We start from the raw sequence: 24,000 nt of genomic DNA on the forward strand, positions 1-24,000 counted from the left end.
AACCAGGGTCTCTTTCTTCAACGACAAGGTAGGGTAAACATTATTTACGTGTATATATAACGCAGTTAGGGGCTCATTCACTGCAGTATATAAACAGCGAGGGCTCACGTTACTAACCGGAAGTAGCAAGGAGCAGTCGTCGAGTGAGTAAACAGAAACGGATATTATTAGAGTCTATGCGCTCGTTTTATCAGCCTTTTTGCTGGATTCAAGTTAAAAGGTAAAAAGAACGTATTAATTGAACAGGAGACGATGGAAGTAAGTTGTTATGGTGTATTCCTCGGCCAATTGAGAGATCAAGCCAAACGAAGCGTGAAGCTTATTTTCTCTGGTGTCTAATGAATGATAAGCGTACTACAGTAATCTTTATTGAGGATGCTAACTTCACTTAAACAAGTGATTTACAGAAGGCTTCTCTAAAACCAAAACTATTTAACAAAACGAAAAAAACGATTATCACGTATTTCAGAATACGATCTCACTAAATGCTCAGCTCATGGTTGGCGGTACTTTAACAAATGCAAAATTTGCAATTATTCTACTCTATAGATAACAATAAAATTTCGCAACAAAGGCACTCAATATATAATACTGAAAGAATTTTTCGCAGTTATTGAAATGTCATTAACGGCGAAGTAGTAACTCAATAACAAAATACAGAGGGAAAATATGTCGTTGTTATTGAAATTTCAGTAACGGCGAAGTAGCCAAACGTAATAATTAATAGGATAGAGGGATTATTTCGCACTTAATGAAATTTCGTTAACGGCGAAGTAGTCAATCACCATAATAGATTAGCGAAGATATTTCGCAGTTATAGAAATTTCGCCGTTAATGACATTTCCATAAATGTGAATTTTGTGGTTCTAATATATCTTAAGAGGGAGTCTTTCGCCCCCCACCTTAATGACATTTCCATAAATGTGAATTTTGTGGTTCTAATATATCTTAAGAGGGAGTCTTTCGCCCCCTTCCCCTCCAGTTTCATAGTTCGGTAAAGCACTGCACCCATATTGTAGAAGTGATTCATTTCATTTCTGTTTACTTTGGTCTTTGATTTGGCAATTGCTCAATTTGACTAAAAAACTCAGATGGTCTGATACAAGTTAGCTTGCATCCCTTGTATTAACTTTCTTTTAAGAGTCTTTCCACTTTATATTCATCCCCCTCCCCCACACCCTCTTTCTTCCCCTCCACCCACCCCTCCTCACCACTGAAGACATTTTCTCATTTTTTAGTGAATTTTTTAGTGAATGTCAACAAAAAAATCAGTTCTTTCTATTTGTTAATGTATGATAGGGAAAATGGCATCCGAGGCGTTAGAGTGTTCAATTTGCTGCGAACGTTTCGATGACCAAACGCGCTGCCCTCGTCTGCTGAGATGTGGTCACACTTTCTGCTCAAAGTGCCTGGAGAAACTACTCAATGAAAAAATGATTAACTGTCCCACATGTAGAAATGCAGTGTCGGTGCCTGCTGGAGTCGTAGGGCTGCCAAAAAAATTTTTCTCTTTTGGATATCCTATTGACTTTGCCACAGAAAGAAGATGAAGAGGAAGGTTCACCTATATGTGAAACTTGCGATGACGACCATCACCCTGCGACCTCATGTTGTTTGGATTGCAAAGAAAAGATGTGCAAGGATGCGGCTCGCTGGCACGTTCGTCATAGAGCGTTTCGTGATCACCGCGTTGTCTTGCTGGAGGAGCTAAAAGCAAACCCAAAGCTGGCGGCTGTGCCCGTTTTTTGTTCGGAGCATAATGAACAGTTTCGATTTTTTGATGAAGATTGTGGCCATGTAGTCTGCAGAGACTGTGTCACTCTCAAGCATAATGGCCACAAATGTTTATCTCTAGCTGAAGCTGCTTCTAAGTACCGACAGGAGATGGAAGCACTAGTCACCAAAGCCAATACTCAGGCAGAGGAGCTAAAAGGCGCAGAAACTAAAGTGGAAGGTGTGAGTCTTGAGCTTAAACAAGCATATGAAAACAAGGCTGCCCTGATTCAAGGCACGTTTAGAAACGTAAGATTATGTTTTTTTGCTCAAATTTTTTTCTCAAGTTCTCGTTGTTGTTTATTTATTTATTTATTTGATATTTTTCTTGTTTTACAGTTTGTTGCCGCTGTTACCGCCCGTGAACATCTTCTGACGAGTGAGCTGGATTATCTTTACAAGACCAATTCACTCACCCTTACTGAGCAGCGGGACCGTCTGCGCGTATTTCAGGCCTGCCTGGAAAGTGCTGTCCAGCGTGCCAACACAGCAATCCAACCTTCAGGTAACACTGAGCTCCTTGTCGCCAGATCCGATATAGTGTCCACTTTGGGGGCCTTGGAGAGACAACCTCCTGACCTTGAACCGCAAAGCAACAGTATACTTGAGTTTTCCTTCGACCTCGAGCAGCTACCGGACCTGCTCAATAAGCTAGGTTTCGTTTCAGGTAGCACTGGATGCGTTGCTGTAAACACCACTGCAACTGGCTCTGGATTGAAGTTTGCGGTACCAGGACAAAAGGTTTCCTTCACTATTGTTGCACATGATTCCCAAGGTTGTCAGTGTAGTGCGGGCGGCGACTTGTTTCTGGCGGAGCTCAAACAAGTAGAGGGAAGATGAAGGTGAATGTGAAGGATAATGGTGACGGTACTTACTTGGCAACCTACACAACTCCAGCTGATACGAATTGTAACTATACAATGTCCGTGCTGTTACATGGATCTCACATTCAAGGCAGCCCTTTTGCTGTTCAGTTTGTACCAGTTGGTAGAGTGATCTGCTATAAATGTAGTAGTCTACCAGCATCCATGCTGTACTATAAAAACGACCGTGAGCCGCACCGAACTGATAAATATAGAGTTGAAGGATTTAGTGCTTTGTGCTATGCCAAATGCAGTCGCTCCCCTAGTATCCGTAGTTCATGGGTTTTTGCTTGTGGTCCGTGTTAAATAGCATACATTTTTTTTTGTAAGAAAAAACCTTGCCTTAACCTCACCAACATTTTGAGAATAGAGTTTATGCAAAAATGGCTGCCATTTTAATATTCTTTTGTCTGCATTCAAGTTAGCATGTCTAGCCTCGTTCAAGATGAAGTATCGTGTATGTCAAAGGAATTTGCTAGGATACAGCTAGAGCACAATAGTCTCAGTTAGGTTTCCTTATCTTTTCAGCCTGGAAACATGAAAAAAACATGATTCACATTCAGTATTAGTTTAACCTCGGCTGCTAAATTAGACATTCCTGTATATGTAAAATGAGTGTATTGAGACATGGCCACCAACAGGGTACCTGTCTGTGATCGCTACAGCATTATGTATATCTCACATTAGTATAATTTCTGAGCTAAACAAAGAGTTTCCAGCAATCCGATTGGTTGAGCGATTCGCCATATTATACACTTGATGTCATGATGGTCCCGAGGGAAACAGTTAGTTTTCTTTTCCCGACAGTCCTGATGTATCCGGACACGAAGTCGAGGGAAACATCAGGACTCGAAGGAAAACAAAACCAACTAGTTTCCCGAGGGACCAGACATTAAGTGCTTTGTTATATATTTAGACTTTTCCTGTAACAATCGCAGCAAAACATCCGGAGCGGGCAACAACTGCGGAATTGTATCCTGGTCGGGATACATTTGAATTTGATCAGGGCCACGTGACAAAGAATCAACCAATCACAGTGCTCGTTTTGTTGAGCGAAAGTCTAGGTATATAACAAGACTTTATATTCACCGCCTAGCGCAGTGAATATGAAGCAAAACAAAATGGCTGCTAGCAGCCGATTTGTACATGTTTCCGACGAGGAAATTTCAGAAATTAAAAGCACCGGAGTTCCCAAAACGACGCAAAATGCAACGAAGTATGATATTAAACTTCTTAAAGCCAAGTCAGTTTCTGTCTTTGGACTTATTATTTTACTTTGAAGCTTTACAAACCGGAATGTAGTAACGATAACAACGGCTAAAATTCGTGTAGGTAATTTTTGTAACTCTTAGTAAACTTTAAGCTATATCCTTGGCTTTCTTGTTGTAAAGAACTTCTTCGCTGCCAATTCAAGTGCAGCTAAGTTACTTTTGTGTCATTGGCGTCGTTTGAAAGTTTGTGCGGAGTCCGGTTGAACTTTGTATCATGTGATTGATCAATTGCTCGTTCGCGGGACCCCCACATGGCACATGTGACATTTAAACAGGAAATAAAGTGCGTTGATTCCTGATTTCTCTGTTTAGCTCTGAAATTGTACCAAAAGAATTGTTCGCCTTTGGCGAATAATTGTTAAATACAGGTCCCTTTTAGCGGAACCGCAGAGGGAAAATCTTGCAAGACAATAAACATCATTACGATCTAGAAATAGTACTCCAAGGTTAGTAAACACATCAAGTTATGCGCATTGAAAATTCAGGATAAATATGTCCCCTTGCTTTAAGGTGTAGCCTTTATTAAATTTCAAAATTCCCGAAATAAGAGAATTAATTTCACTGCTCTTAGCACAAAACGGGTAAAGATAGTAATTAGGCAAATGAAGTGACATCATTCCCACAAAAAGATGATCGCTGTGCTGCTGATAAGCACTATGATTTCAATCTGAATTCAGTGCCCTGCATTCAGAGGATTTTATGTAAGTGATCTCTATTTTTAAACACAGTTTCTTTGGAAAACATCTTACTTTGTGTAAAATGTCTCTCTAAGGTGTGTAAGCTATTGTCGTGACCAGTTGCAGATTTAAGAAAAAAGAAGTCGCGATAATAAATAAAAAATAATAAATAAAGCGAGCGCCTAAGGGGCAACTTTTTTTGTGGGAAATTCATTGCTCATAAAAGTGACAGACATTTTCAATACTTAATCCCAGGAATCAATTTGTCGTTTAAAACCTGATCGGTTTCCGTAAAACTGTGGAAAACGGTTTGGATCCGCGTGTGGTAACTGAACGATGAGTCAGAGAAGCCACAAAAGCGTGCGATGCGCATTATCTTTTCGTATTTGTCTAATAATAGAGCAATCATTAGGATACTTAAATCTGACAGATCTGAATGACCTTAGAACATCTTCAGTCTTCTCTCCTCCGCAGACTGGGAAACCAATTAGGTTATGTTAGGTTACCAATTCTTAGCGTCATGCAGGGTTTTAGTCATATCCTGCACGTACTATTGTGTACGTGTTTTTTGCTGTTCACACCCTTGCTGGAACGCGATTTGTACTTTGTAAATAAGGTATAAAATAAGTTAGGTTTAGGAGCAAGGGTTTGCACAGTCGGTTAGTGCGCGGCCTTGGTGCATAAGGTCCTGAGTTCGATCCCCGGATCTCACATCCTTGTTTCGACTTCTTTCCTTTCAGTGTAGCCTAAGTAGCTTTAAATACCCTTAAAACGGAGCACTGATGGAAAGAGGGGGGTACCATGAGCGCACCGTCGGCTTCCTGGGAGAGTACTCTCTAGAAAGTAAAGGAACGTCCGACGTTAAATAACGTGTACCTTTACCTTTTAAACATGTTTTTTTCAAACTCCCTGATGAAATCTCCGTAATTCACTACTTGCACAAATCCCATAATACACCTCTTTTACCCCCCAAAAATCTGCATAGGCATTGTTTTCGACTTCTCTTGGGACATTTTCATGTCCCAGGAGAACTTGCAAATAATGGTTATGCAAAAGTCTTGGGGGGTTATAGAGGTGTAAAAAGGGATTGTGCAAGCAGTGAATCAGTCGAAACCGGTTGGAGAAATAAAAGTAAGTTGGCAAGATCTGTTGCTGTGTGCTGCTCACTAGTATATATTTATTTTTAAAATTAAAAAAAGAAATTGGAAATTTAAAAAAAATAATATATATTTTTTAAATTAGTATTTTAAAAAATTGCCAAACTTTTATTTGAAGTGCGCTGTTTATGTGATCGCGTAGGCATGTTAGGGTTTCCTAATTGAAATGGCTAGAGGTCTCCCCGTTTCCACAGTCCTTAAATAAGACCATACATGTCTACAAACTTAGTATTTTGCTGTGAAGTTCCAAGATGTAAGTTGGTGAGTAATTGCAGAATTGTCTAACAGCAGTTTGCAATGTAAGAATGTAGCAGTAAATGAAGAATTAGTTAATGATGAATTACAATTAAGCCTTTGTAACTAGCATCACAGCAATTGAAGCAAAGAAAACAGAATGTAATTCCTCAGTCCTTGAAGAGTCTTGGTACTTCATCGCTAAGGCGAGTTTGGCTACCATTTGCCGGAGTCTTCAACACAAATTTCATGCTGATAGGTTGCATGAAATGGCAATTCGAAGAACAAGAATTCTTCAGCAAAATATTTTAAAACGGGTATTTTCACTTCAATTTTTAATTTTCACTTATGATACTAATGCAAAAGTGTCAACTCAACAATACTGAAGCAAAATTAGGAATACTGATTACCGTCAAAACAGCTCAAGCGTTCCTCTGACGAGCGGATTATGAGTTCATTATTGCAAATTTGATTTCAGGAATCATTTCAATATTCTGGCCGTCGGATGAATGATGCAAACTTCAAATCAAGCCTCAGTTCAAAACTCGAAATTTTGATTGGATTATTGCGCGCTTCCGGTGCCAGGCCGGCGTGAGAATTTGACAAATGTGTTAATTTGCAGAATCTTCCAAGGTCGTAACAAGTGCGATTTCCCTTTCTTTTTAAATTCATTGCTCTGTCCAATCTTTAGAATTCGACAAATATACTGTCTCACGTTTGAGGATACTGGTAAGATTACAGAAAGGTCATGTTACTAGAGTGAAATAGACCTTATTCATGAATGGCGGTCACATTTATAATTCTTTTGTCCACGTGCAAATTAGCCTACCAAGCCTCATTTTAGAGCAAGAATTCTTTTCAATTCACTGTATGGTATCGAGGCTTGGTAGGCTAATTTGCACTTCGACAAAAGAATTATAAATTGACCGCCATTTATGAATAAGGTCTATGACCGTTGTTTGACAGAATATGCAAATCAGACCCGATTCACACGGTACCAGACGAATTTTCTCGGTACCGGTTGAATTTTCTACCGGCCATTTTGTTCGCACGGAACCGTGCAATATTTTCGCTCTGTTCACACGGAACTGATGACCCGGATTAAAGTTTAACCCTTGTCGGTGGTTGTACCATCTGTTCATGCGCATAGCGCTACTTTACGAAATCGAAAATGGCGTCAAGAAAGAGAAAGGCTAACGATAGTAACTGAGTTACCATGCATCCTTGCAACCACGCCTTTGCCTCGCAAAAAATGTTGACGGTCAAGGTGATCACAGTGCGCCAAAAGTTAAGCTTTGCCAAGACGAAGTGTTGGCATTGACAAGAACAGCTTATATAGCTTATCGCCGGTCAGACAGGTAAGACTCGAACGAGGATGGTGCTTTCTCTTTAATGCCGAACCTATGAGACAATCTCTGAAGCAAGATGGTATGATCAATAGTGTCAAATGAAGCATTAAGGTCCAACATAAGAAGAATTACAGAGCTTACACTGTAAAGAGCCATGAGTAAATTATTCTGCACACGGATTTAGGCGGTCGCCGTGCTATGTTCTTTCTTGTAGGCAGACTGGTAGATGTCAAACCGATTCTTCATTTCAAGATGTCTTGAGATTTGCAGAGTCACGGCTTTTTCAGCTATCTTTGAAACAAACGGAAGGTTTGACACAGGCCGATAATTCTTCAGAATCTCAGGATTTAAAGACGCCTTCTTCAAAAATTGTTTAGGCAAAGTAGACGTAGTTAGGAAGAGATTTACAATATCAGTGACAGCTGGTAACAGCACTTGTAGGTTTAGTCCGGTATATGAAAGTGTACCCTTTGTACTCCAGGTTGGAAAGGATCGGAGATACAAGAATTCGTAGAAGATGACTTGATCAGTTTACCTATCTCAGATGAAGTGAAACTTACATTGGAACTTACATTGTGTGGTAAAGATTATCTGTTCATTTAAAATTTGAAGGTACTGCCTTGTCAAACGAATAAGAGTTGCGGGACGAAAATATAACGAAAACCCTACCCCAGTGGAAAAATGTTTGTCAATGAGTGTCATGTGACCAGCCGCAACCAGGGTATCTTTCCTCAACGACAAGGGAGGCAGAGAAGGGAGACCCTGGAAATGAGTTTGGGTAAACATTCAGGTACATGACGCAGTTAGGGGCTCATTAATTTAAGTGCAGTACATAAACAGCGAGGGCTCACGGGAGTCAGGGAGTCAGGGTGGCTTAGTGGTTATCTATCGGGCCTCCCACCACTGCGAGCTGGGGTTCAATTCTGGCCTCGGCCAGCATGTGGGCTGAGTTTCAGTCGATCTCAACCTGACTCGAGGGTTTTTCTCCGGGTACTCCGGTTTTCCTCCCTCATCAAAATCGACTCACAGCTAATTAACATCTAGCTGTGGTGCTGTGCTCCGACATCAAACATGGACTGTATAGCGGCAGCCAGAGGCGCCTTTGTATGCTTTCAGTCCGATGTCGTGAGCCGCGCCCTTCGCAATTCAGTCCTCGACTGCAAGTAAGGGTGATTAGCACTAGCAATATTTATTTTATAAGTAACAAGAAGCAGTCGTCGAGGGAGTCATTTGAAAGGGATATTGGCGTCTATGCACTCGTTTCATCAGCCAATTTGCTGCAACCAAGTAAAAGTTAAGAAGAACATATTAATTGCACGGGAGAGGATGGAAAGAAGTTCTTATGGTGCATTCCTCGACCAATTTAGAGATCAAGCCAAACGAGATCAAACGAAGCGTGACGCTCATTTTCTCTGGTGTGTACTGCATCCATGGCATTCTCCCATGGAGTATATACCAATGAATGATACTAATCTTTATTGAGGATGCTAACATCACTCAAACTAGTGATTTACAGAAGGCTTCTCTAAGACTGAAACTATTTAACAAAACGAAAAAAACGATTATCGCGTATTTCAAAATACGATCTCACTAAATGCTCTGGTCATAGTTGGCTTGGTTGGCGTGCAAAACCTGAATTTTGTATTTCCTGTACGAAAAGAAGTCATGAGCTTTATATTGTGGACAGAAAAAAATCCATACCCACCCCATGAAAAGCCAATGGAAATTTCGAAGGGGAAGGGGTTCTTAAAAGTCAAAATTTTAAAAGCAAAGTATGAAGCTTAAGTGGAATACCATGGGGGAGGGGAGTGTAAAGAAAAAACCTTCCAAGGGGGTATTACCGACATTGGGGAAATAAAGTACAAGTTGTGATTAGAACAGCAAAATATAACTACAGTCAACTCTCTCGTAAGCGGACACCCTCGGGAATTGAAAAACGTGTCCGTTACTAGAGCTGTCCGCTTACGAGAATTATTCCCGTAAGCGGACACCAAAGAAAAATAGGGTGGATGTTATTGCGTAGAAAAAATTTACTTTCATTGAAAAAGAACCCGATGACAAGCAACAACAGTAAACACACGCTGTGAAAAGAGCTTTTACTGTACTGTATTCAAAAGTAAGACCTCGCATTACGGACCCCATTTTGCTGTGATCTCTTGACTGTAGCTGTATAAAGCGATGGCAAACAGGATGACAGAATCGTACGTAATGGTTGAGTCCTACATTCGCGGTTATCATGTATACAAAGATGCGGCTGGCTGGGATCCACAACTAAATGAGGAAAGGGCCCTTAAACGCGAGCCAAAGAACATCAAGGACGTGAATGCGGTTGCTGTAGTAAGGCCTAATTTAGAAGATTGCAGTCTTGAAACAACAGCCAAGGAACACGCTAACACAGTGTCTGGATTCGATGAGATACTTGGTCACATTCCTTTGAGGATATTGGCTGAATTTGTCACCAAGGTTTTAAAGCGCGGAACAAACAAAGGGAAAGCCATCATAACGGGTAAACCTGTCAACAGAGGAGCTGGGTACGGCATGGAAATTCCTTGTAAATACGTTTTTTATGGTGATGTTGAAACATCTTTACCGTGGCTCAAGTCCAAGCTTGATTATCTGGGATACAGTGTTTGGTACAATCAGTGATTGAAAACAGAAACAAGAAGTAAAGTAGACCATGACGAACGTGGCCATAACTAGCCCCTTCACAGACGTTTATTTTTTTCGTAAGATATTGGCGAGCGCCAATACCTTAGGAAAAAAAAAGCGTCCGTGAACAGGCTAGGCCATAATTAACGTGACACTACAAATGTTTCGTCGGACTCTTGTTAATGTCAAACGAACGGACAGCTTGCTTTGCCGCGGACAAATTGAAATTTGTAAAAAGCGATCCCCGCTGTTCTGTTGCTCTGTTAAAGGTCATATTTTTGTTGATTTATTGCAAATTAAAGACAAATTTCATTGCCAAGAGTCAATTACGTACATGGTGTGTCCGCTTACGAGAGAGTGTAAACAAAAGAAAAATCCAATTTTCATTTTCAAAAGTATCCGCGTGCGCATACGAGAGAGTGTCCGTTTACGGGAATGTGTAAATAGAAAGTTTGACTGGGAGGTAAAAACGGGGATTTAAAAAGCCGTCCGTAAGTAGAGCTGTCCGCTTACGAGAGTGTCCGTTAGCGGAGAGTTGACTGTATTATCAGAAAAAAGTCGCTGAAGTCGAACAAGTGAATCCTGCGAAATGGTGGAGGGAAATAAAAATATTAGCACGCCAGGATGCAAAGCAGAAGTGGTACCACAGGAAGACAACCCTAAGGAGGCCAGAGCGCGAGACGTCACGTTATTTTGAGACAGTTATAACGGCCGATTCAACTAATCGAGGAAAATGTTCCATAAAAACTTCAAATCGCGATGTTTCTTTTGGAAAACTCATTTTATGGTCAGCCATATAAATAAACGGTTCACTCACCTACTATTTTCTGCGTTGTCCTGAGTGATTTGATGGGTTTTTGGGACGCTTCGATTTCCTCTTCAGATCACACGCGTCGTCACATACAATATTGTTGAAATATTAGTTGAATCGGCCGTTACAACTATTTCAAAATAACGTGACGTCACGCGCTCTCGCATCCTTAGGGTTGTCTGCCTGTGATGAGGCCTACTGTTCATTGTCATCGAACCAAATATCAAAGGCGGCGAGCCCTAACAACATTCCCAACCGGCTCCTGAAAGAGTTTGTTCTGGAGTTAGCTCCTCTTGTTTGTGATATCTACAACCAGTCTTTAAGGGAGGGATATATACCATCTCTTCCTAAATAATCTATTGTTTCGCCTATCCCTAAAGTGTCCCCTTCCGGTTCCATTGAAAAAGATCTAAGGACTATATCACTTACCTGCACAGTAGCGAAGGTTGTGGAGGGCTTTACCTGCGGTAGACTTCTACCCCACTTGGACGGCAAGACCCGTCAGTACTCTCGCAAGGGCCATTCTACAACTAATGCCCTTTTACATATGCTTCAAGCGATCTACGAAGCGGTTGATAGTGGCGAGACGTCTTCGTGGATTTTCCTTGCCTATTTTGCCAAAGGGTTTGATCAAGAGTATTGATCACTCAATACTGATGCAGGAACTCGCGAATCTGGAAGTTCATCCAGCGCTCCCAGCTTGGATTGCGGCGTTCTTGACGAACCGGAAGCAGGCAGTTAGAATCAGAGGAACTCTGTCAGATTGGTTAACACTGAAACAAGGAGTGCCCCAAGGGACCAATTTGGGTGTGATCCTCTTTACGGTGATGATTAACAAATTGCTGTCTGATTGACGGCTTCTCATCAAATACATCGATGATACCAGTGCTCTCGAAATAATTCCAAGGAACTCTACTAGTTTACTTAATATTGTAGCCTCAGACATTCATAATTTTGCCATGACTCATTTAATGAGACTCAATCCAACTGTCTCATTAACCCTATAATAATTGGTGGCAATGTTATTGAGTGTGTTAACACCTATAAGATATTAGGGGTTATTATGGACAAAGACCTTAAGCGGAATAGTCATCTCGAGTACATTGCTAAGAAAATCTGTAAAACGTTATGAAGGGGGTAGTCTGTACGGAAACTACCCCTTCTGTACGGTGGCCAATTTACATTATCAACTCCGTTGATAAAACCAAATTTTTGTATACTACTTCCCCACAGACGCAGCACCACAGTTTCTTTAGAAACTTCCCCCTTCATTCATCAGTTATGGTCTTAGTTCTTTTTCTTACGTATCAAATAAGTTGCGGAATGCACTACCTGATTTTATCCGTTCCACTGAGTTTACTAGTGTTAAACTAGAGAAACCAAGACTGCATTTTGTACAGCGGGTTTTCTTTTTAATAAATATATCTTTGAACATCATGTATTTAGTTACATATCTGTATATGCTATGTATTTTAGTTGTAAATGTCATGTCTGGAAGACATTGGCTTTTGTAGTTATTCTGAAATTCGAGATGGAATAAAGTTTATCAGGAGCCCATTACCCGGAGCCTCCATCTTCCATATTAACCCTCTGAGTCAACCCTTTGCCGTATCTTTCTATTTTTAGAAGCACCTCGCAGGAGGGCTTTACTGGGTGTTTTCACAATAGCCAATCATAAGAGACCTATGGTCAGCATTTATTACGTCACATACGTACGTGACGTATGTGAACCACTTCACGTATGTTTTCAGTCACACACGTCACATAAGTCAAAATGTAGTAGTTCTAAAAATAGAAAGATACGGAACAGGGTTGACTCAAGGGTACAATACAGACCGAAGCTCCGGGTAATGGGCTCCTGAGTTTATGCATGAAGGTATGTTACCTTCAGCAGGGCGCGTGCGTGCACTTTGTAATCTGCGACTCCAGTGCCTACCATATGACAGATAAAATGACTTTTTTCTTGAATATATAAGCAACGAAATCTAACGCTAAATTGTAATGACAAGGGCGGTTTAGAGCTGTGACTAGGCGTCGGATTTGTCTCCTATGGCTTAGGGGCTGACATATCCCTCCCTCAATGCCGTACCGGGAGGCGAGGTCGGTAGCAGAAAGCAGCGAAGGGCCAACTGCGTCCAAAAGCGATCGCACGGACCGAAATCCCAGAATGACTCGTTTGGTACAACGCTCCAGCGCCACGTCTGGAGGTACTGCATTTTTCTCCCTTATTCAAATATTCCCTCAGCTCATACGTAAATGTTCAGGCTCTCGGATACCTATCCTACCAGAAAATTTAAGATGCTGGTTATAACTTTTTACAAGAAATTGAGATTTTAGTTGATTCTACAGGCATAAACGTAACGTAAGAACCGTGCGTGTCTGGTCTTCTCGAGACAGAGGTGAAAGATGGTTTCATGCAGACTGGGAGGCCTAAAATGCTTTGTTGTAAAACGCGGTTCACAAGTGAAGTTGTCTCTCTGGCCTTTCTGTGGACAAATTGCAGGACCTACTGATGCATATTGGCCAATATGTATTACACTTTTATGCAGGTATTAGTTGCCATCTCTTTTCTTGGAAATTGCAATTATTTTTATGATTAATTGGTAAGAAGACTGTGCGTCATCCAAGTAGGTCTGTAATCATACTGGTGATAAACAAATTGCACTCCTGCTGCACATTCGTCTGATTTTGTTGTCAACTTTATGATTACAGACCGAATTGGACTTCACTTAGTCCTATTACCATTACTAATTTTTCTCTAAAGACCCTTAATTTCATTTTTCTACATCAAAGAGAAGCTCTGGCCTTTTAGAACGCATTAATGACAAGTGTCTTTGATGTGCATACATCCATAGTACAAAAATAATTCAATCAATCTCATTTCATGTACTTTTGAACATTTGCAAAGATTATCTTGCCTGTCGATGTCTCCATGAGTGTGGTGTAGTAACAGTATATTTCCAAAAACCTACAATAGTATCAGTGCATAGACAGTTCACAAGCTATTTTATAATAATAATAATAATAATAATAATAATAATAATAATAATAATAACAACAACAAGAGAAAATGGAAAAATACCAAGCATTTAAAAGAGAGATTGGGAAAATCTGGAACTGCCGAAAAGCAATTGTCGTACCAATTGTCATTGGTGCACTAGGGACGTTCAGGAAAAATTTGAAAACACCGTTGAAGAAAATTGGACTAGATTGCACATTGTTACTACAAAAAGCCTCCTTGTTGGGAACGGCAAGAATCTTGAGAAGAACACTAGACACCTAAGGCCATAGATCGTGGCTTGATGCCTAGTTTACAAACCACGTTAACAACATATTGTGTGAATGAACGAAATAATAATAATAATAATAATAATAATAATAATAATAATAACAATAATAATAATAATAATAACAATAATAATAATAGTAATAATAATAATAATAATAATAATAATAATAATAATAATAATAATAATTTTCCTGATACATATGTTTTTCATGATACATATATATTTTTTCCTGCCACACATGTTTTTTTCCAGGGCATATATTTTTCTAAATGGGGTAGTTTCTAAAGAAACTGTGGTGCTGCGTCGGTGGGGAAGTAGTATACAAAAATTTGGTTTTATCAACGGAGTTGATAATGTAAATTGGCCACCGTACAGAGATTCTAAAAGCTGACGAAGGGCTAACGCTCGAAACGTCAGCTTTTAGAATATCTGCTCGGTGGCCAATTTACATTATCAACTCCGTTGATAAAACCAAATTTTCATATATTTTTCTGATATATATATATTTTTCCTGATACATATATTTTTCCTGATACATATATATTTTTCCTGATGCATATGTTTTTCCTAATACATATATATTTTTCCTGATACATATATATTTTTTCGTAACACATATATATTCTTTTTTCCGATACATTTATATTTTTCCTCATAAATATATATTTTTTCCTGATACATATATTTGCTTTCTGATACATTTATATTTTTCCTGATACACATACATTTTTATCTGATACATATATATTTTCTCTGATTCATATGTATTTTTCCTGATACATATATTTTTTCTTGATACATATTTTTTCCTGATACATATATTTTTTCTTGATACATATTTTTTCCTGATACATATATATTTTTCCTGATACATATATATTTTTTCTGATACATATTTTTTCTGATTTATTTATATTTTTTCTGATACATATATATTTTTCCTGATACATATATTTTTTCCTGATACATATATTTTTGCTTATGCATAAATTTTGTCCTGATACATATATTTGTTTTCTGATACATCTATATTTTTCTTGATACATATATTTTTTGCTGATACATATATATTTTTGCTGATACATATATTTTTTTCCTGATACATATTTTCTGAATGTCAGGATACCCGTCATATATATAAATATGTCATTACGAGAAATATATACGGCTATTGTGACGACTGTCTCAATGGTCAGCGGAGTCAAAGTGATATAAAAAACAAAATGGCGGCAGATGTCGATGGTTCAAGGCATTCTTCTTCTAAATTTTCGTCAAGCTCAGCGAGATCTGCACTACGAGATTCTAAGTGTTTTGGACTACTTTGAGGGCCGATGAGATGATTACGTCATTGGATCTGTGATTCTTCAGCGAACAACAGAACGCGAATATTTAATTCACCTGTTTGATTCTGCGTGAAGGCTGAGGTATTCCACTCTCTGTTTAGGAATGAAATGACATAAGCTTATGAAGTGAATCAAATATTGAACTGCGGATATGAAATCAAGTGAAAATAAATTTAAGACACACGAACCAACTTTTTAAAGACATGTTTCGACATTTAACTCATTCCATCATCAGTTTCATTTAATCTTCCAGCCTGTCTCTCTCAGGAACGTTACAATAATTGTTGGAAAACGTTAAAAGTTTTAGCAAGGACGGTTATATTTTGAAAAGATGATACAAAGTTGCAAAACATAACATGTGTGCGTGCGCAAGTGTTAAACAGTTTGCCTACAGAAAAAAAAATATATATTACTATGCTGTAACTGCACGTTTAGCTCTGGCTTTAAACGTGAATATGGATAGCTTCTTTCAGCGGCACCCAACGATAATCTTCGGTGAAATACTTGTTTGGGATGGTCAAACTGTTCTAAGAATATTGGTTGTTGCAAGACAGCTATATATTTCTTTCCTAAAACCTCACAAAAAAGATCTGCAACCATGGCAAAAGTAGTCCCTTATGTTTTCGGAAGGACATTACTAAACAACAACACACCTAATTGGGCCTAAAACGAATCCAACCTTGATTTCGTTGTATCAGTGTTTCGCTGTTTTGTTCTTAAGTGGTGCCCTAAAGCACCACAATTTCTGGCACTTAAAAAGTTCATTCAAAAAAATTCAACAGCTCATGCCAAGAGGTTTCATTGGCCAAAGCATGATGATATTGACCATGCGCACATCACACCATGTGCGTTCCTTGGCCCTGTGCATTTGAAGAGTATGGCCCATTTGAAGTGATCAATCTCGAGGAACTGGAAGCTGTGCTCCAATCCAATCAGTTTCGTAGTGGAGGACAAAATAACTTCACATGGATTAAATGTGTAAAGATGCCTAGTTTAACTTATAATTTGCATTTTAACATTTCTTGAAACATTCTTCAAATGTTAAATGATGTACATGTAAATCATCAGCGGCATTTTGCTTTTTTCCTAAGAGCAACTTGATCACTGGCATTTGTTACTGTTGGGTTGTCTTTCAAACTTTCGTTTGTCTTTGACTCAAATGTTTCATTGCATTTCATTAAGGTACATCTCTTGCTCATTTTACTGACACAACTGCATTTTTGTTATTATACTGTAATCGCTATGTCATTTGAAACTTCAAAATTTGTTCTTTAAGTGCTGTGCTGCTGTTGTTGTTGTTGCATTAATAAAATACCTGATGTAGATTCTGTAACATAGATTCTGCAACAGCACCATCATTTAAATTGCACTAATGATGATTGGGATGTGCACAATAAAACTCAAATGTTTTGGCATTTGCACAAGAAAGATAAAAAGCCCTTTACTGTAAAGCAGACAGACATTTTAAATTCATGCCAGATTCAGTGAATTCTAATTTGAATATGGTGTTATGAAAATAGAGAATTTTGTGTGTAGATTCCGCAACAGCCATATAATTTAGTATGGCCTCCTGATCATCTGTATCAGTATGAATCAAACCACTCTTGTGCATAGATCTAATAGTCATCTACCTTGCAGAAGTGGTATTGTTTTGCTCTGTTGTGTAGATTTCAAGATATCCCACACCAAAAAGCTCTGAATGTAGATTCCGCAACAGACGAAATACTGTGGAATGACACGTGTGCATCCAAAAATTTGAAATAATTCAAAGTAGTCACTGATTTGAGATTTTTGCTTCAGAGAACTTTGTAGTGAAGGATAGCATGCTTTTGAATAATGTGTTTACCCAAATTTTATCTACAGGGCAGTTTCTGTGTTAGCCTCCTGGCAAGCTTGTTCAGGCTTTAAATGTAACTCCAATACATGTAAGTGTTAAGATTATTAAAAGTGCAGTTAAAGTGCTTGTGATTTCAAGTACATTAAGTTTCTGAAACGATTAGCACAGGCACGTAGAGAAGTTAAATATCACTAAAAGTATGAAACAAAACTGGGGCAGATTGCTTTGGTTGAACGTACAGACTTTCTCCTCAGGACAATGTCGTTAGGAAAATCCCTCAAAACTGAAGGATTAGGTAACACATTCCACGTTTTCCAGAAGATTGGTTCTTCTTCCATTTGGCAAATTTGTTGGTTTTCAGGCCTCTTTTGAGGACCTTCACACCGTTTCACAGTTTTTAAACTACATGTAGGGACAGACATTGGAAGTGCATAGTTTCAATATCCAAAGGGGCAAACTTGTGTTTGTTTGTTAGTTTGTTTGTTATGGAATAAATTAGAGAGGTTTCCATTACATTCAGTGATGTCAGTGAGAGGCGTACATTTCCACTTACGGCTACATCTAATAAGAGAGGGGCTTATTAAAAACTCTCACTCAGCTTTAATAAATTTCGTATACACTATGCTCGCACTCGCTCAAATACAATGCTAAAAATAAAAATAAGCTTTTAAAACCATATTTTGCCGCATTTTTATTACACAAGTGGGGGGGGGGGGGGCTTATTACAGAGGAGGATAGACTTATTATGAACCTGAGGCTATTTAAGGGGGGGAAGGGGCTTATTAGAGTGTTAACGGTATTGGTGTGAACCAGCATGGAGAGCTAACTTTCTCTTCTTTTTTGTTACAGATAGCGAGATTACAAGCAATCATGGTAAAAGGTGCTATCTTACATTTGCATCATAACAACCGAGGTATTCCTTCTGACCTTCCGACCGTGATAGGAGAATATAGGAAGTTTCATATGAAACTGCGTATATTCTCTCTATTCTCTCTATTGTTCCGAAACTTTACAGGCCATTTTTGGGTGTCACAATTCCCCCTGTATCTCAAGAACGGATAGAATTTAGTTGGGCAAACTTTGCAAATCCAGGAGCCACATCATCATTATGCCGAAGTCCTGTGCATAATTCCTTGCACCAAAACTACCAGACTACGTTCTCTTTACCCTATCGCAGAGCCAAGGGCCTAATTACAAGACGTTGGTCTTTCTATTACCGAATTGAGTGTTGTCGTTTTATTGGTTACGTTTCATTTGCCTAAAAAAGCCCCTATAGGCGTGGTCAATTGAGTATGAATGTATCCATGTATGAAAAGTACTGTATTTGCAAAAGGGCTTTGTCGTACGATCTTCTACCTCAGTAAAGAAACTGAGTTTGAGAAAAGGTGTAAAGACTGGTGGGCGTCTGATTTGAGAGGATTTCATCGAAAGAGGTGCAGCAACTGAGCGATAAATTTTGATCGACTCTTCTGGAGTTCTCTCTCGCAAAGGTTAGAATCAGACTCAACGATGTCTACAGGATTTGTGACAGAGAAAGAAGCACTGATGACAACAATTTAACTGCGAAAAGCACTGCAGGAAAATATCATTTTGAGCCATTCACTCTGAGAAGTTTCACGGTAGGATTTCATTCGCGTTATAAATATCGTGTGACAGCCGTGAGTTACATATACGTCAAAGGCTAGCCTCATCAGTAAAAGCAGCTCCTTCAGATTCTCAGCTAAATGATAGGGGTTAGCTTTTGTAAGAATATCAGGTACCATAGCATTCATTACATTCAGTGCAGTGGCACGTAAGATAGAAATGAACAAAAGACAGATATCCCAGTTCCTTTAATTACACCTCGCTTGATAATAAAAAAACCGAAAACCTTCAAGATCTTCCAGCGAGTTGTTGGACTTATGTTTTTGTTCCATGATGACAAAGGTGTACAAAATGGAAGGATTTCAATTCGCAATGTGTGTGCTATTAACAGAAGCCTATCACCATTGAAGATGATATGCTTCAGCAAGGGCGTAGCTACGGGGGGTCCTGAGTGCCCGTGACCACCCCCCCCCCCCCCCAGGTGGCAAAAAGGCTATGAACATCTGGTGAGTACCCTCTCTTTGACACAGTGTGACTCCACCCCCCTTTGAAAAATCCTGACTACGCCCCTGCTTCTGCCATTAAACAATGATTTACATACCATGCATGCGACCACCTGGAATTCCTTACTCCGAGTGAATTTCAACTTTAATTTTAGTCAAATGCTCAGCCATAATACAAATGGAGCTCAAAGGAGTAAAAAGAGCTGTTCACAGTATACGTGCAAGAAAAGTAAACTGAATTATCATAATCCTAATCACATTAAATGATTTAGGAAAAAGATGCACTAGTTATGGCATTTGGCGCACAGTGTATTTACAACTATTACAGCAAGCTATTATAGCTAATAAAATGTAGCATGGCATAATTACTGGGAAGTCTTCCCAGTAGGGGAATTCGGCTTATCGAATTTAGGCAAACCGAGATATTGCTTCCCTTTGAATTAGATGTAGCTGGTCTATCGTAGGCTATTTCCCAGCAAGGCCAAACATCACAGTAAGCCGATTAGCCGATAAAAGCATAGCAGGTGATTTCGCCTAACCTTATTTAACGTTCCTATACCCTGGTAGGGTACTTTATACGTTTGTCAATTTTCCATCACGAAACAAAGAGCAATATAACTTTCTTCTGAATTATGGAATGTAGCTGGCCTATCTCAAACAATTTGCAGTCAATTCTAACTGTCAGCCATATTAATATACTCTTAAATGGGGAGCGGCGCTATAACATTACAATAACCTGGTACAGATCACAACGCAGTCTTCGATTCAGAATCCGATCAATAACACACCAACTCTAAGGCATTGTGCTTTGTGACGAGGTCACAGTCCAAATATTACTCTATTTAAATCCAATTGGAAGACCTACCTTATTGAGCAACCGTACAATTGTCTTGAGTGTCGATAGTTTTTTTTTTTTATATTTTATAACACATATTTCTGAAATAAGCTTTGGTTTAATTCTGGGATATTTTTTATAATGTTAGCACTATGTAAATTTCATCTATTAATATCTATTCTTATTTATCAAAAGCGTCATTTAACTATCAAAGTCATTGTTCAACACTACAATGTCTCTTGCTAAATTCTCTTCGTTTTTCTTCTTTTCACTTCTAAGGCATATATCTCCCACCTAGACCGTGACGTCATATATTCTACACCTAGACCGTGACGTCATCTTCAGAGAGCTTCTCGCTGCAGTAGTATGCCTGTGATTCATCAAGTGATTCAAGATCCAAATATGGAGCGTCCTCTTGCATCATCTCTTCCAGTGATCTTGTCGCACTTTCAAATGTCGGTCTCTCGCTGGGCTCGTCTTTCCAACAAGTTAAAACCAGCTCAAATCTGAAAAAAAAGGGCATTAAGTTTTAATATAGGGATGGTGAATGATACTTTAAGAACTATTTGTCTCGCAGTCACGCTTTTTTAGCGGGTATGTTCCTTCTCGCAGCCTCGATTTTTCCACAAGGCTTTCTCGGAGTCTCGACTTTTTTTGCAAGGCTAAGAAAGCCTCGAAGTATCAATTTGTTTGTTCGTATTTATTAATAACAATCCTGAATGTTTCTTACTCGCATTTTGAAACATTGGAAGTCTTGGTCTCGCAACTTTAATTAAAAGCTAAATATCTTGGTCTTGCAAAGAAAATTACCAGTCTTGCCTTGTAAAAAGGGCTCTCATTTACTTGTGTGATAAGCTTCAAGGAACGTTTCTTATACCGCTACATCACGTGCATGCCACACGTGGATTGTATACCAACCGTGGCTAGTGAATGTTTTTTAACATCATGGTCTCCCCATGCTATTAACTCGGGGGGAAAAATTGCGGCCCGCTTCCCAAAACCCTTACCCTATTTATGACCAAAATCTGCGGTTTCCCTACTCTAAAACGGCTGAAAAACACATGCCTATATAGTCCATATAAGCCCCCCGGGCTATTAAAGAACCTTTGAATGCATAAATGCTTACATGAAGCTGCTCAACCAAGAGCAATTTGCTTGATTTTTAGCAGGAGTAACGACCTATCATTTGAATTATGCAAAGTTGTGCAACACTTTCTCGTGGCATACCATGACGGAATATCACTCGAAAAGGTTGCTTAACTAGGATGTACACTACGATTTCAGACTGTTGTTTGCATATGACGAGCTGCCTGATATAAGAAGCAAAGCTTGTGGAACTGGCCTGACGAGACAAAATCGCCAACACAATTGACTGCCCTAGCTTGGTAACAAATCTTTTGCAACTTGTCATCTGACTAGTGAATATTTAAACTGGGAGTCTATTACACGGAGCGAGAAACTGCCGTACATGATCTCTATAGTAGCTTTGTACTGACCGTTTATTTTTAGTATTATGTATATCAAAATGTGTTTCGAAGAAATTGCAGTCAGAAGAATTTGAGCATTATTCCATGATATATGAGCCAATTAGTTCTTTAAATCGATAGGTTCAGCATCAGTTTTACTTACAGTTTATCAGAACATGTGTTTGGTTGTTCCATGCGATATCCCGTTTTGAGAAGATTGTACAATTCTTTGTTGTTTATTCCAGGATAAGGATTTCCTCCTGCAATGAGATGTTTACAAGATAAATTGTGTGATGGATGGCTAGATGGCTACATCATTGCCCAAAACTGGAAAAATAACGAGGCCAATATCCAGCAATAAGCTTGGTCAATAAATAGTTTATTATATGGCTTTCGGGGAAATTCGGGACACAGCAGGTTCGTCCCGAGCGGGCAAGGTAGCGCTGTCTCGCCCGCTCGGGTAGCCAATCACGGCGCAGGATTTGGTTTATCTTGCCCGCTCACAGAGCCAGCCATATGATAAATAAAAGTAAACCAACAGCTGTAAACTGCGCGTACCCAGCCTTTAGACCAAAAACATACAGTGTTTATGTTTTTTGTTTTTTTTTTTTTTGTAAAGAACAATTCTAGACCGTTTCCGGTGCAATCTCAATCAGGATGATATTTAACTAAGAGTCTTCTCGGAATTTTTGTGGAAATGAAAAGCAGTCCACTTAACCTAGCTAAATCGGACAACTAAGCAGGGCCAAAGCCAGTATCATATGAGGCAATTCAGCCTCAGTCATAACTCTTCTTGTTAGTTCAAAAATGTTTTTATTAGTGCAAGGAAAATTATAAAGCTTGTTGTTTTCTGGCGATAATTATTAAACGAAGAAGCAGTAGAAAGATGCATGTTTTCTTGTTTTGTTTGATTATTGCAGTTAGCAATTATAAAACGTTGAATTTCTATACTCAATTCTAAACTAAATAATACCAGATTAATTTACATTTGATCCTAAAGGAGTACTTGGATAAAACACTGAAGAGAAAGTAAACTTTTGCTATTTTCGTCCTTACCCATTGTGGAAAGCTCCCATAGAAGAATTCCAAAAGACCAGCTGAGGGAAAAATAATTTTAACAAATAAAATATCTCTTGCTACTTAATTCATTTTGGACAAAATCGTCTTTAAGTAAAGCTCATATAGTGATGAAATTACGTAAATAACGTTTTTAGTTAAACAGGCCGTCCATTTAACAGATCTCGGGGGTCCGTAATCGTTTTACCCGAGACATTTGACAGCCTTGTGTATTTGACATCGAAGAATTTATGCTAGCTTCTACGTACAGTGATGAATTCATCAACAAAGGAAAAATGAATGACCAACTAATTCCAAGTAGGTCCGGAAGACATACCATATCGACAAAAACCTTGTGTGAGTTTCTAATAGCATTTTCCGATACATTATTTATTGCGTTGCTGAACTGTTTTGTCCGTCTTACGTTTGCGCAACTTGACAAGTTTAGGCTAAATTTTTCAGATCTGTGTTAATCTTCTCCATCCTAAACCATCGTTGTTCCTTTATGGTTTATTACTATCTCTTTAGTGTTTTTCTGTCTTAGCAAACTACTATTTTTAGGTTTTCTTCCAAATGTAATTTTGTACGTGGCCAAAATACTGACTGAGCCAGCTCCTTTTAGAGGCATTTGTCCTAAGTTAGTCTACCAACTTTCCATGAAGTTATGTTACTTCATAACTTTCTAGTTTAATTGAAAGAAACTTATGCATCTCTTTTGGTGCTGTATTCACTGTTGTAGAGTGTTAAAGAGGCATTTGTTCTAAGTTAGTGCACCAACTTTACAGAGAGTTATGTTACCTTAATTATAGCTCTCTAAGTTTAAAACAAAACTTACACATCGCTTTTGGTGCTGTATTCACTGTTGTAGAGTGTTAAAGAGGCATTTGTTCTAAGTTAGTGCACCAACTTTACAGAGAGTTATGTTACCTTAATTATAGCTCTCTAAGTTTAAAACAAAACTTACACATCGCTTTTGGTGGTGTATTCACTGTTGTAGAGTGCTTCAGGCGCCATCCATTTTACGGGTATCTTTTTGCCTTTCTTTAGGTGGTAAACACTCTCATGGGTTTGCCGCATCAATCCAAAATTAGAAATTTTTGCTACTTTGTCCTCGCCAAGCAGAACATTGCGGGCTGCTAAATCACGATGAACAAATCCGCTACTTGACAGGAAGTTCTGCATGAATAAATAAATAAATAAATAAATAAATAAATAAATAAATAAATAAAAAAGAAAACTACAAAATTTAGAGAAGAAGCCACATCAGCCTTAGCTGGTTTTCATGTGGATCTTCTATCTTGG

General features: G+C 38.8%; 2 protein-coding genes and 1 long non-coding RNA gene across 8 annotated transcripts in view; 2 read left to right on the forward strand and 1 right to left on the reverse strand.

Annotated features, from left to right (window-relative positions):
• Window positions 1-126: 126 nt before the first annotated feature.
• On the forward strand, window positions 127-4,690 carry LOC138048786 (tripartite motif-containing protein 2-like). Of its 2 annotated transcripts, none has more exons than XM_068894906.1 (3): window positions 127-220; window positions 1,300-2,022; window positions 2,113-4,690. In XM_068894906.1, the coding sequence occupies exons 2-3, from the start codon at window positions 1,633-1,635 to the stop codon at window positions 2,611-2,613; spliced, it is 891 nt and encodes a 296-aa protein (XP_068751007.1). In that variant the 5' UTR covers window positions 127-220; window positions 1,300-1,632; the 3' UTR covers window positions 2,614-4,690. The 2 variants fall into 2 exon arrangements, with proteins under 2 accessions (XP_068751007.1, XP_068751008.1); XM_068894907.1 differs by having other exon boundaries at window positions 162-258.
• Window positions 4,691-15,318: 10,628 nt separating this feature from the next.
• Window positions 15,319-18,167, forward strand: LOC138049265 (uncharacterized). The gene is made up of 3 exons (XR_011132320.1): window positions 15,319-15,498; window positions 17,281-17,342; window positions 18,104-18,167. It is a non-coding gene; the product is annotated as an uncharacterized lncRNA (long non-coding RNA).
• A 1,301-nt stretch (window positions 18,168-19,468) lies between these two features.
• The window catches only part of LOC138048788 (uncharacterized), a 39,059-nt gene continuing 34,527 nt past the window's right edge, over window positions 19,469-24,000 (reverse strand). For all 5 annotated transcript variants that reach the window (XM_068894912.1, XM_068894911.1, XM_068894910.1 and 2 more), the window contains 4 exons: window positions 23,663-23,874; window positions 22,699-22,739; window positions 21,806-21,902; window positions 19,469-20,682 (listed from right to left, as the gene is read on the reverse strand). In XM_068894912.1, coding sequence (XP_068751013.1) covers window positions 20,499-20,682; window positions 21,806-21,902; window positions 22,699-22,739; window positions 23,663-23,874 — 534 coding nt within the window. In that variant the 3' untranslated portion in view covers window positions 19,469-20,498. The remainder of the gene's footprint in view (window positions 20,683-21,805; window positions 21,903-22,698; window positions 22,740-23,662; window positions 23,875-24,000) is intronic.

Source organism: Montipora capricornis, chromosome 5 (genome assembly GCF_036669925.1).
Source record: "Montipora capricornis isolate CH-2021 chromosome 5, ASM3666992v2, whole genome shotgun sequence".
Lineage (NCBI taxonomy): Eukaryota > Metazoa > Cnidaria > Anthozoa > Scleractinia > Acroporidae > Montipora > Montipora capricornis.